Here is a 12093-nt window from a genome sequence, read left to right on the forward strand (position 1 = left end):
AAATATATAACAATAAATAAATCTATCGCTTCGACGAACCGATCAGTCTCGAGCCATACCCGCGGTTTCATCGGACGGCGGCTTCTCCTCCTGGTCGGTTTCCATGTTTTCGATGTCTCTCAGGTTCTCATCTCCCTGCCCCAGTAAGGATCTGAAACGACATTCACACCGAGACCGTCAGACACTGTTGCGACCGGCACCACAAGCGGCGCAGGTGGGCGGGCACGGACCGCATGCGGTGCAGCAGCCAGCGGGCGAGCGCGCGGTGCGCGTCCACGCGCGGGCTGCCGGCGAGGCGCTGCAGCAGCGACAGCAGCCCGCTGCGCGCCGCGCTCTCCGCGAAGGCCAGGAACTCGTAGTGGCCGCTCTCCTCGTCGCGCAGCGCGTAGCCGATCAGGTGCAGCGCCTGCGGTACGGAGTACCTATGTTAGTCGCTTTCGATTTTGTAGAGCAATGCGTGACGCGCCCCGTTAGATGGGAACTCGAGGACAACATTACTATTCAATATATTCTATTATTTAATTAAAAATAAAATCGGGCTCGTGGTGTCCGACGGGTGTGTAGCCTATATCGGAACGCCTGGTCGGTCACCTTGTGCACTTGCGGCTCGGAGAAGGACCTGGCCCGCAGGTCGAGGGCTCGCTCCAGCACGCAGCGCAGCACGTGCAGCGCGGCGTCGCTCTGCAGCAGGTTGGCGAGCAGGCGGAAGGGCGCCGACAGCTTGGGCAGCGACGGAGGCGGGCAGCATTCCGGTAGACCTGGAATTTCACAAATAATTATATTTTAAACATATACAGAAATAATGAACTAATATTTTGAAATGACGTGATTATATTTTGAAATTCTTTAACAAGTTTAATGGTTTATTTTTTGAATTAACTATTGTTTATTGTAATCACCATTCCTATTTTTTCCCGGCTTTTATATGCTTGTGCGCGTGCATTCGATTCTCTTTTAGCTGTACTGACCAAGGCAAATTTGGCTACACCCGACAGATATCATCAACCTATTGAATTGATCAGTTTTTATCCATATATCATTATTACCTGCGGCTTTCCGTCTATTCCTTTGTTCTTCCTCGCTTCGAGAAAGTTCTTCTCGCGTGTAGTGATAGAAGAACGTATCATACTCGTCGTAGAGATGCGGTTTTAATTTGTAAACGCCGCGGTTGTTACCGCCGGTCGGTTTCACAAAGTCTGCTACTTCGTGTATAACAGCTTCGAGGCCCGTCTCGTGTAGTTGATCCTCGGGAAGTGATCTAGATTAAACACGAACTCGTATCAAGTAATAGGAACTTTTTTATCTACCATTAAGTAAAATACATCTTATAACCGCAATAAAAAGTCCCAGTTTGAATAGTAAGTAAGCGATTGTAAAAATGGTTAAAATTTCTGTCTATGCAAGAAGGTACGTATCGTCAAGTGGCTCAGACAGAGAAAAAATAGATCAGATTTATATTGTGCAATTAACATTAATTGTATTGTTATTGAGTAGACGTACATAGATGCTGACTAATAAATATGAGCAATTCGTCGATAATTTTCTTTTATTTTTACAACAAAACGTGCTAATACTTTAAATATAAAATAAATATTAAAATATACAAATACCGATTGAGTTCTGAGTGCGGCATAGGCTTGACGCAGAGCATCTGTATGATCTCTTTCTTGGTGCGATCTTCATTGGTCACCTCGCCCACACCTGGCATATAGCGGGAACCAACGACTGTAAAAAGTTAAAATTCATTAAATGGTTTGACATAAATAAATAACAATACTACTTAAGTGAAGAAAATAAAAGGGTTGTTTAACACTTTGCTACAAAATCAAATATTTTATAATTGAATCATATATCTTATTATAATTATTATTCGCTTTTTCTCGTTCCATATTCACTTCAAATCAGCGCAATGTTTATAACAGTACAATGTTTATAAAAGCATGCCAAATTGACACCAACCCCTCTTGAGAATCATTTAGCTGGTGGATTGATGAATGAGCTTAGCACAAAAATCTTTATTGGCTTCTTACGATGCCCACGGATTCGAGATTAGTGGTATTTACCCTTAATAAGCTATTATCCTATTACCTGTAATAAGCAGCCTTAGGAACTCCTCAACCATGCTGATGGTATGTCTTAAGGTGTCATCCTCTATCGACTTTTGTTCGAAATCCGGTGCAGCCCAGTCCAGCAGGTTGAATTTGTTTAAAACGTGAATTATAAATTCATTGCTTTCAATTAAGGAAGCACCAATCTGAAAAAATAAAAATACTTTAGACCATACTCAAATAAGTACATCTTATAAGGTTTGTGTACAAAAGTGGTATTTTGGTGTATTTTTTTAAATGTCTTTGTTAGTAAAGTCGGGAGATCATGTTATTCTTCAATCAAAAAGTTTTAGTTTTGTACATAAATTAACACGCACTCACCTGTAACATAACGACATCACGATCGAACATCTCCGCTCTGCACTTGACGTTGTGATAGAAGTAGAGCTGGTTCAGCAAGGCGAATCCGTTCCGTCGCCACATACCAGCGTGAACCTGCGCGATCATCGACATCGTGCGCAGGACTGGCTCTGATGAATTAATACCCAATTTTAAATATATCAAAAGACTTATATCGCAATAAACAACCCTAAAGGGGTCCAAAATATTCAATATAATTCGAGTAAATAAACGAAGCAGAGACTAACCGATGAGCTCCTCCGGCGTCGGTTTGGGCGAGTCCGGTCGGTCGAACTCGCGGCTGTGATAGGCGAGCCCGTGGCGGTGCAGTTGCAGATGCAGACCGGCCAGGAACCGGGACAGCGGCCGGTGCACCGACACCGGCTCCTTCGACACGTCGTACGGGATCACGAACGCGCTCTGGTTGCTCAGTTCTGTAACGCCCCTTACATATTAAAATTTGCAGCTAACTAGACATTTAGTAACAAAACAATTAAAGCATTATCGAGATATATTCGCATCTGTCCCTTTTTGTTACATTAAAATTGAAATAGTAAAACATTTTTTGTTAAATAGATACATTTGCATGTACCGTGTTACTTTTATGTCCAAAATTTAACTTTTGTGTAAATATTTATTTGCATACGGACACCCGTATCGCTTTCAGAGCGCATCTATATGCGTCGGCGGTAAGGCCCACGTGTCGAGCGAGCACGTGCGTACTGACCGCGCAGCTCGTGCGCGTGCGCGGCGCAGGTGTCGGCGTGTCTGCGCAGCGCCATGCGGTAGGCGGTGGCGGCGAGCGTCCGCTCTGCGCTGCACCACTCCAGCGCTAACGTGATGCTGTGCGCCAGCTTCACGTGCAGATTGAAGGCGGACTCCCACTCGGGCTCGTACTCCATGTGCTGGCCGACCTGTCGACAGAAACCTCCCTAGTACAATCTATCGCTATGAGTACTTCTCAATTCATAGGTATCTCTTTCCGAACGGGTGGTAGTTTTTGGACAGTCAACGAACACGTGTAATGAATGTTCGAAATGTTTGTAAATCTCTAATATGAAAGGATCATCGAAAAAAAAAATGTATCAACGAGATGGCTTTCTTACATACCGATAAACTTTGGAAATAATATCCCACTCACTTGTCTCACTACAGAATCCATTCCCTGCATCATCACGAGTAAGTTAAGCATCAGCGACAAACCATGCAGGAAGCCTTTCCTTAAATCTTCATCGAACACGGTGGGAACGGAACCCAACAGGTACTTTACGTCGTAGAGTATGAACTGAGCGCGCTTGAATCCAGTAGATATATGGTTCCTGTCGAATTCCAGGCGACCCTGAAAAATTAATACAATCAAAATATAATTCTATGATACAATTTTGATCCATTTAGCTTTGCTATTTTGGTATGTAGGTGAACATAACATCACTGGATTTTTCTTGCTATCATTGTAAAAGTTCGCACATTTAATTGTGACACACATCGCATCCACGCGGTTAAATTTAAATGTAAGCTTGTGATGCCGATCACAGATGTGGTCGTCTTTCTAGTGGTTTAAAGTTTATAGATATTTAGGTAGGGTAAAGTCATATCACGATGTCGCTCACCTCTGCGTTGCAGCGTCTCGTGCACTCGCTGACGAAGGTGTTCATGACGACGAAGAGCGCGTCGTGCTTGGCGATGAGGTGGTGCGCCAGCGTGGGCGTGGTGTACAGCTGCACCGACAGCGACGAGATCGAGAACGAGTGGTCGTGGTCGTCGCGGATGAAGTCCTTCAGGATCGACCCTGTGCACAACCGATCGGTTAATCCCATTGAGATACTCGACTGACATTTCAATTCAGTTAATTTGATAAGATGAGAACTCATATTTACGATTTTTAATATAAAAAAACTTCAGATGAAAAACTCATAGAAAATATAGAATTGTCATAATTTGCCAATTTGGTCGATGCAGTGCTAAATCAGGATTGGGCAGACTTCTACGGCCAGTCATATTACTGACTCCAGCCCTTTTTGGAATGATAGGGTTTTTTCCCCGTCCCTATAAAATTGATAGACGGCTTACGAGCTGGATATGCTTAACAAAATTTCCTTAGTCAGATCTTACGACTACTACGGATTGGGATAAAGTAGTGCTATTCCACCCTGCCTTTTTCTCGAGACAAGCTCTGCCATGCAAAGACCGAAGCACGACATGGGAAAGGGCAGCTGATGCGTTTTTGAAAACGATCTCTCACCCTCGTAGATCCCTTCGTGGGGCGGCCATCGCCGGAGTTTTAGTGGGCAAAAATCCCACGTAGCCCGGTCCTCATGAGGCCAGGGGATCTTTTAAAGATTTTCCCTGCATCAAAATAAAAAAGGAGGAAGCTCTATCCTATTCTGCTGAACCCACCTTGGAAATCTGAGATTGCGACCATAAATAATACTAGTTGTCGTGATTTAGGGCTTGGTCGTCATGCCAACCAAGACAAAAAAGTAGCCAATGTTCTTCCTGAGAGTTCAAGCTTGATTCATACTAAATCTCATCACATTCGGTTCAGTAGTTTGGCCGTAAAAGTGTAACGGACAGACGGAGTAACTTTCGCACTTATAATATGAGTACAGATATCTCAAACCGACCGTAGTTCTTAGTGAAGAGGATGGCCATGGCGCGCTTGGTGGAGTAGTCCATGAGCGTGGTGGCGATGAGCAGGCGGTGCCAGGCCGTGCGCGCCGCCTTCCACATGCGGCAGTCGTTCTGCATGACGCCCGCCGCCACGCCCGCGCCGCCGCCCGCCGGCGCCCAGCCCGCCGGCGCCGAATCGTCCGCCAGCGCCACCTGGCTCACCGCCAGCCGCAGGCTCTGCTCCTGACTCACGAAGTTTTGCAACCTGTCGACGGCGAGAGCCGGCCTCGTTATTTACGCTTGTAATATATGCTACTAAAACTTTTATAGGTATATATCGTTTTTTTTTTATACTTAATTTGTACCGATTGCGGCATTATCGATTCAGTTAATTCCATCGGATCCAACTGTGGAATTGTGTACTCAAGAATACATAAACGAGGTGTATAGATAAAAATGAGCCGAGATGGCCCAGTGGTTAGAACGCGTGCATCTTAACCGATGATTTCGGGTTCAAACCCAGGCACGCACCACTGAAATTTCATGTGCTTAATTTGTGTTTATAATTCATCTCGTGCTCGGCGGTGAAGGAAAACAACGTGAGGAAACCTGCATGTGTCTAATTTCAACGAAATTCTGCCACATGTGTATTCCGCCAACCCGCATTGGAGCACCGTGGTGGAATATGCTCCAAACCTTCTCCTCAAAGGGAGAGGAGGCCTTTATCCCAGCAGTGGGACGTTTACGGGCTGCTAATGCTAAAAAAAATGCTAATAGATAAAATCATATAACTCACCACGTGAGCAGCTTCATGGCAAAGATCTGGTGCGCGACGACGTGCGCGTGCATCACCAGCACCTTGAGCGCCGGCCCGTGCCGCGACGTGAACCTTTCGAACATCGCACGCCGGCTGAGTGCAAACGGACTCACACACCACGCGACTCGCACGCGAGTCGGGGTGATCTCATATCTTAACGACTTTTAATCAGGGGTGGTGCGAATGCATGATCTTTGACAGTGGGTCATTTTAAAGTTGACATCTGCGCTGTAGGTGCTGTTGTTATGTTGTGTTAGAGAACACTGAGGTACCTAATTATATATATTTTTTAATTACGAGTCGAAAATAACAATTCATAATTGCATATGCAGATGCTAATGTGAATATCGGCAACATGCTTGCCTTAAATAAACATATTCCACCATCGAGGTACTTGTTTTTAAAAATAAGAAACTTAAAAAAGTAGTGCTGAATTTTAGTGGAGAATTCACTTGCCTAAAAATAGAAAGTACGCTTTGGGAATTAAAAATTATCCCTGTCCTACTGGTTGTGGAGTCTTTTGTAGAAGTCACTCATCCGTCATATATTTATGTGAGAGATGAGTGAGATGTTGAAAGGCACAAGAGACATAACAATCTAAGGCCCTCGGTTGGCAGCAGAGGTGACCACTCACCACCACACGCCAGGTGGGTGTCCAGCGAGCTAAGTATACGACGGAGGCTCACATCTCGATGTCGGTCTTGAGCTTGTCGCAGAGCTGGAAGGAGTTGCACTTGACGAGCGCGCGACCCTCGCGGTCGATGAGGCTCACGAGCTCCACCGAGTCGCGGTGGCTGCACTTCATCACGCGGTTCAGGGTCGTTATCACCTGCGGACGAGTCGCTGAGTCATTTTAACCTGTTACGCCGTCTTAACAGCCAACTAAGTGAATTTTGATCATTATCCCCGTTATCAATCCATTATCAAAACCGTTCCCAAGGATGGTTGGCTATTAAAATCCAGTAAAACACATAGTATTAAATTAGTTATAGTGCAGTGCATTTATACACATATATTTTTCATCATCCTTATTATGCGTCAAACTTATGACAAAACTTTGAAAAATGTTACCTGTTCAAAAGTATGAGTTTCATCATTGTATAGCACAGTACAATAGCAATCAGGTTGATCTAATATCTGTAGTAGATCCTTTTCAGCATCCTTTAATCTGTAAAGAAAAAACTTCAATTAGTCACAGTCTTAAGGTATCAATTGACTTTTTACCTATTTACTATAAAAAGTTATTCATAGTATAGTTGGTTTAACCAAAGATGAAATCTTATATAAAATATAATGATTAATGATATATAGTTTTAGTCTAGCTTTTTATTTTAGTTCACATTACCCGGTTCTAATTTAAGGCCTAGATATCTTTTAAAGCTTTCCGAGCCTCAGAGTAGACATTAAAAAAGGATTTGAACAGAAGACCTTAGATTCTGCTGCCTTATATGCTTTCTAATACAGAGGTCTCGGTAGGCATTCAACTAAAAATACTTAAATTAGATTATACGAAAACATATACCTACATTAAATCATTAGGCAGTCCGGGCGCATGGTCGAGCGTGAGCAGTCTAAAGCAATACGATAGACACACTGACGCAACGATCTTCATTCGTTCAAGCACTTCGGGGCCAATGTTGGCTTGGGCCTGCTCTTCGCTATCAGGAGCCTGGGTAAGAAATAATATATTATTTATTATATTTATACAATTCAATTTGTGTTATTAAATTTATCAAAAAAAATATCATGGTAAATTTAATTATATATATAGCCTTGTACCATCGTAAATATATATATGCCAAAGGACGTATACCATACATATGCCATAGGACAAACTATTGGACAGCATGTTATTATAATGGGTAGATCATTTCATTAGACTATTATTATATTTAGTTTTTTATTTATTCTTTATTGAATATTCTTTAAAATTAAATGTTAATTAGTAAATATAATAGATTAAATATTTGAACATATATTTGTATATAGATGGAATGTTACAAAAAAATATATTTTATCGACCAATTTCTAATACAATGCAAGGTGTTTTAAAATTACTTTGCATATTATCAACTTCCGGTCCTTAAAACTATTTTTTTTCTCTTTAAACCTTACTTATGTAGGAGGAAATAACGCCTTACCGCGTGAAGATCACAGAAAGGATCCCTCTTCCAGGCCTCGGTATCGCCACAGTCGCAGCACCCGCCGCCCCCGGACTGACCCATCTTGTACTTGTGATGTCTGTGCGCAGACACCTTGAAACACTCCACACAGAGAACGCATGTATTGTCCATGCCTGTAAAATGAAAAAATATCATAAGAATATCTATGCATCATGCTCTAATCTCACATTTAACTCTCTCCTTCTGTTTAAGTTGTAATTTTTTTTTTGGACTATCATGATCGTCAAACTGATCTTCTGACTCCTTTCTTACCCTATTCAACGGACTTTGGAATGAAAACCAAACTAATACACTAACAATCTCTGTACATATAGTTTACAAAGATTTATCTTCCTTCAGCCTTTGAATATTATTAACATCTAATTTTATTGTAGACGCTTAATAAGAAAATAATAAGCAATACAAATAAAGTCGGAGTCCATTCCAATGGCAAGTGGAGTAATGATAAATAAACAACTTTGATCTCGAATTAACATGTCTCATGATATTCGAACTGTAGCATGAATGTAAGATTGAGCACTGAATGTTTGATGTTATTGTTTTTTATTACAAATTATATTCATTTTAAAACTTTTATTTATTTGGATTTAAATGGATGGATGCTTGTTGCTTTATAAATAATCTTTATTTGACTCTGGTTCAGAGTTTTCTAATACATTTATTATTTATAATATTTTTTTGAAAGGTCAGACGTTGATAAATCCAGTATACTGTCGAGTTCTTTAATTTTTCTTCTTGTTTTATTACGTGTTCCATGAACAGAGACCACTTGCGATTATTAATCTCTGCAATCGCCTCGTTGAGCAGCCTTCTGACTTCTATATATTTTTTTTGTTATGTCATCCAATAAATTACTTAATATATTGAGTTTTAGATAGCTTTGGACTTTTATATGCTACATTTTGTTCACAACAATATATGATAATAACCATCATTTTCGTCAGATATTTATTTAATTTATATTATTTGACATGTACATTAATTTACTACATGATAAATAATAATAAAAAAAATTGAACATTTAAATGTATTGGGTGTTTATATATATAAAACAGACCATATTTTGTCCACATGTATACATAATGTGCAGGATTCATTGTTAATTGTGAATAAATAATAGTAAAAGTTGGTTGATTTTTATTGTTCCTGCCATTGGAATGGACTACAAATAGAATAAATAAGCTTTTTATATTCCGTGCACGGGGCACTTACCGCACTCCCTGCAACTATATGCCGGCTCTCCCTGTTTGAATACACGGCCACATAGCGTGGACCGTCGAGGCGGCGGCGGTTCAGAACTCTCTGCGGAACCCCACACGAACTGTTCCAGGGGTTGGATCAGTAACTTGGCTGCTAATTCTTCGTCGAAGGACCAATCTGGAATATAAACAACTCTCATTATAATATATAAAATTTTGCATACTTTGCATATCACTTATCAATATACTTGAACTTGATTACTTTGAAAAAAAAACTTAGCTGTCTGAAATAATTATGACATTTCTAATTAACCTTTTTATTTAGACAAACTTATTTGCCGGTAGGTTGTGACTGCTGGAAATGCGTCATACATACATCTGCACCGACAAACAATGTATTAGGAGCAGTGTAAATAATGTGTTTAGGCATCTTTGCTACGAATACATCCGCTGGTGTAACGGATTTTTTATCAACGCGCTATTTCAACGGCAACGTAAATAAATAACTGACTATTTTTATATTTAGACATAACCTCCTTTTAGTTAGTTTACGAAAAAAAAGATTCTTTTAAAGAAAATCAACAGATTAAAAAACAAACATCGTTAAATTTGTGGCCAAAAATAAAATAAACATAACAAGTGAAAAGTTTTCAGTGTTACAAATGAGATATTGGCAATTATTTTATTGAATTATAAAATTGGTTTTAGTTTGCAAAATATTATAAACAACCATAAACCGGCAAACGTGACCTTCCTGTATAATATAAAATTAATTTGAATTACATAATATATCTGTTAGTCATCTATTATCAATTTGTGAATTATACATAAAGATCGTCGCGGACTTGTTCACGGGTCTTTTTAAGCTAATGTATAATATATGAAATTAAACCTGACTTTAATAATATTTTTTTGTTTGAATTTACATTTGTTTAATAACCGGAAAAAACGCTTGTGTAATATGATTATAAAATTAAAAAAAGCAATTTATCTTAAAATTGTTTTTTATTTTGAAATTATAATCAAAATCATATCCTCACATAGCCTTAATTAATTATAATTTCGGTCGAATGTAAACTTACCCAAGCATGTCCTGTTGGGCTGTGGCGAATAGATCCTGGGCACAGTCACACGCCAGTGGTCCTGAAAGTGTGCCGGTGAGAGGACACCCTCTGCCATCTTCGTCCTCCATAACTCCACAACAGCGTCAGCGCGTGCGGGTAACGTAAATCTGTCGATATCACTCATTGGTATAGTTCCAACTGGACTTTAAGTTTGATTATCATTTGGATTATTAGATCATATTGAAATTATTTCAAAGACTAATGTTTCATTGACAGCAGTCCATAGAGATAGAGTCATTAAACAAAGACTTAAATTAAAATGATCGCCATTTTTTTTTTAAATTGATTATCAAAAATAATAAACGTCAATTATTTAAAAGTTCAGCTTAATCGTAGCTGAAAATAATAAAAGAGGAACGTTCATTTATACATATATTTTATATCACGGGAACACATTGATTATTTTTCAAGATCATTGACACAATAAACCAACTTAGACACGAACGAAACATTGAGCGTATAAAATCTCATGTAAAATAAGCAAACACGATAATTCCGGAGCGCGGTAAACAATAAACTGCTCCCCAACTTGGCATGAGGCCACTCTAAGAGATCTATAATCTAATTATATAAAAAAAAATATGTACATTATACACGAGTTAATAATATATTCGAGTATTATTGATGACGTTTTTTATTGGACATTTGTCTGACATACCTACTTACGTTATTTAGGTTCAACGTGGTTGTAATTTATATAGTGATGAGAGACAGGTGTCGATATTATAATGAATTGATATTATTCAATTAGCTGCTACGGCTTTTGCTTTATTTCTATTGCCGCACTATGATAAAATAGCTTTAATAAAGCAGGCAGACTTAAAAAAAAACTACATTTCAAACGCAAACGAGGAGTCGTGAGTCACCCGAAACGGTGAACGGTGGTGGTGGTGGTATAATGGTGATATATGTATTATGTAAAAAATAACAGACACAATTAAATTAATTAACAAAGTTTGTGAGAATAGTTATTTTTTTCTTTTTTTTTATATTAAATTTCCCATTGAATCAAAATAATAACAAAGAGTGAGTTTAAAAAGAAAAAACAAAATAAAAAAAAGAGTAAAAGTTCTCACGTTTTTACTGTATAGCGTGTATAAGAACTTCGTTAAAAAAAATAAACAAACTATGACAATAAATATATATATTTAATATTATAACTGTGTTTCTTCAAGCGTTGTCCTCAGCTAGAAATACCCTTTCCAAGACATGGACGACGTAAAGGAGTATCTCATACCTGCGCTTAAATTACTTTCTAGAGGTTCGCAAGATTATGAAGCTGATGGATTTAAAATTAAAAATCTACAGTTTTTATTTATATTGTTACCAATCTTTTTCATAGAATATCTTTGGAGAATTCTAACCATTACATTAAATTAAATCAATAATTATCTAGATGCGATTTGATTCACCCACGCGTAATACAATCATATTATACTATAATAATAATGTCGAAAAATCACTGGGGACCTGTAAGGGTTATTTATGTCAAAATTTAGATTTTTAAAAATCGAACTCTATTTATTAAACATGTTTCTACACCCAAATATGACATATTTATACCCACTTCTGTAAACTTTCTATACAATCCGACAGAAAAAAAGTTTATTTAAGAGGGTCATTGTATAAAAAATGTATTTATCTCTTGTCTTAAAAAAATAATTCCGAAAGTTCAAAGACATTACCCCTTTATTGCGAAGACATGGAACACGA

At 38.9% G+C, this 12093-nt stretch overlaps 1 protein-coding gene across 3 annotated transcripts in view; it reads right to left on the reverse strand.

Annotated features, from left to right (window-relative positions):
* LOC125072305 (E3 ubiquitin-protein ligase UBR1) overlaps positions 1–12093 on the reverse strand; it is a 34902-nt gene that overhangs the window by 5689 nt on the left and 17120 nt on the right. For all 3 annotated transcript variants that reach the window (XM_047682880.1, XM_047682881.1, XM_047682879.1), the window contains 19 exons: positions 10339–10487; positions 9270–9434; positions 8016–8170; positions 7401–7543; positions 6946–7042; positions 6561–6703; positions 5854–5946; positions 5072–5322; positions 4058–4236; positions 3589–3786; positions 3175–3361; positions 2696–2881; positions 2430–2578; positions 2089–2254; positions 1611–1725; positions 1047–1258; positions 592–758; positions 231–406; positions 60–151 (listed from right to left, as the gene is read on the reverse strand). In XM_047682880.1, coding sequence (XP_047538836.1) covers positions 60–151; positions 231–406; positions 592–758; positions 1047–1258; positions 1611–1725; positions 2089–2254; positions 2430–2578; positions 2696–2881; positions 3175–3361; positions 3589–3786; positions 4058–4236; positions 5072–5322; positions 5854–5946; positions 6561–6703; positions 6946–7042; positions 7401–7543; positions 8016–8170; positions 9270–9434; positions 10339–10487 — 3023 coding nt within the window. The remainder of the gene's footprint in view (positions 1–59; positions 152–230; positions 407–591; positions 759–1046; positions 1259–1610; positions 1726–2088; positions 2255–2429; positions 2579–2695; positions 2882–3174; positions 3362–3588; positions 3787–4057; positions 4237–5071; positions 5323–5853; positions 5947–6560; positions 6704–6945; positions 7043–7400; positions 7544–8015; positions 8171–9269; positions 9435–10338; positions 10488–12093) is intronic.

This window comes from Vanessa atalanta, chromosome 21 (assembly GCF_905147765.1).
Source record: "Vanessa atalanta chromosome 21, ilVanAtal1.2, whole genome shotgun sequence".
In the NCBI taxonomy this organism is placed as follows: domain Eukaryota; kingdom Metazoa; phylum Arthropoda; class Insecta; order Lepidoptera; family Nymphalidae; genus Vanessa; species Vanessa atalanta.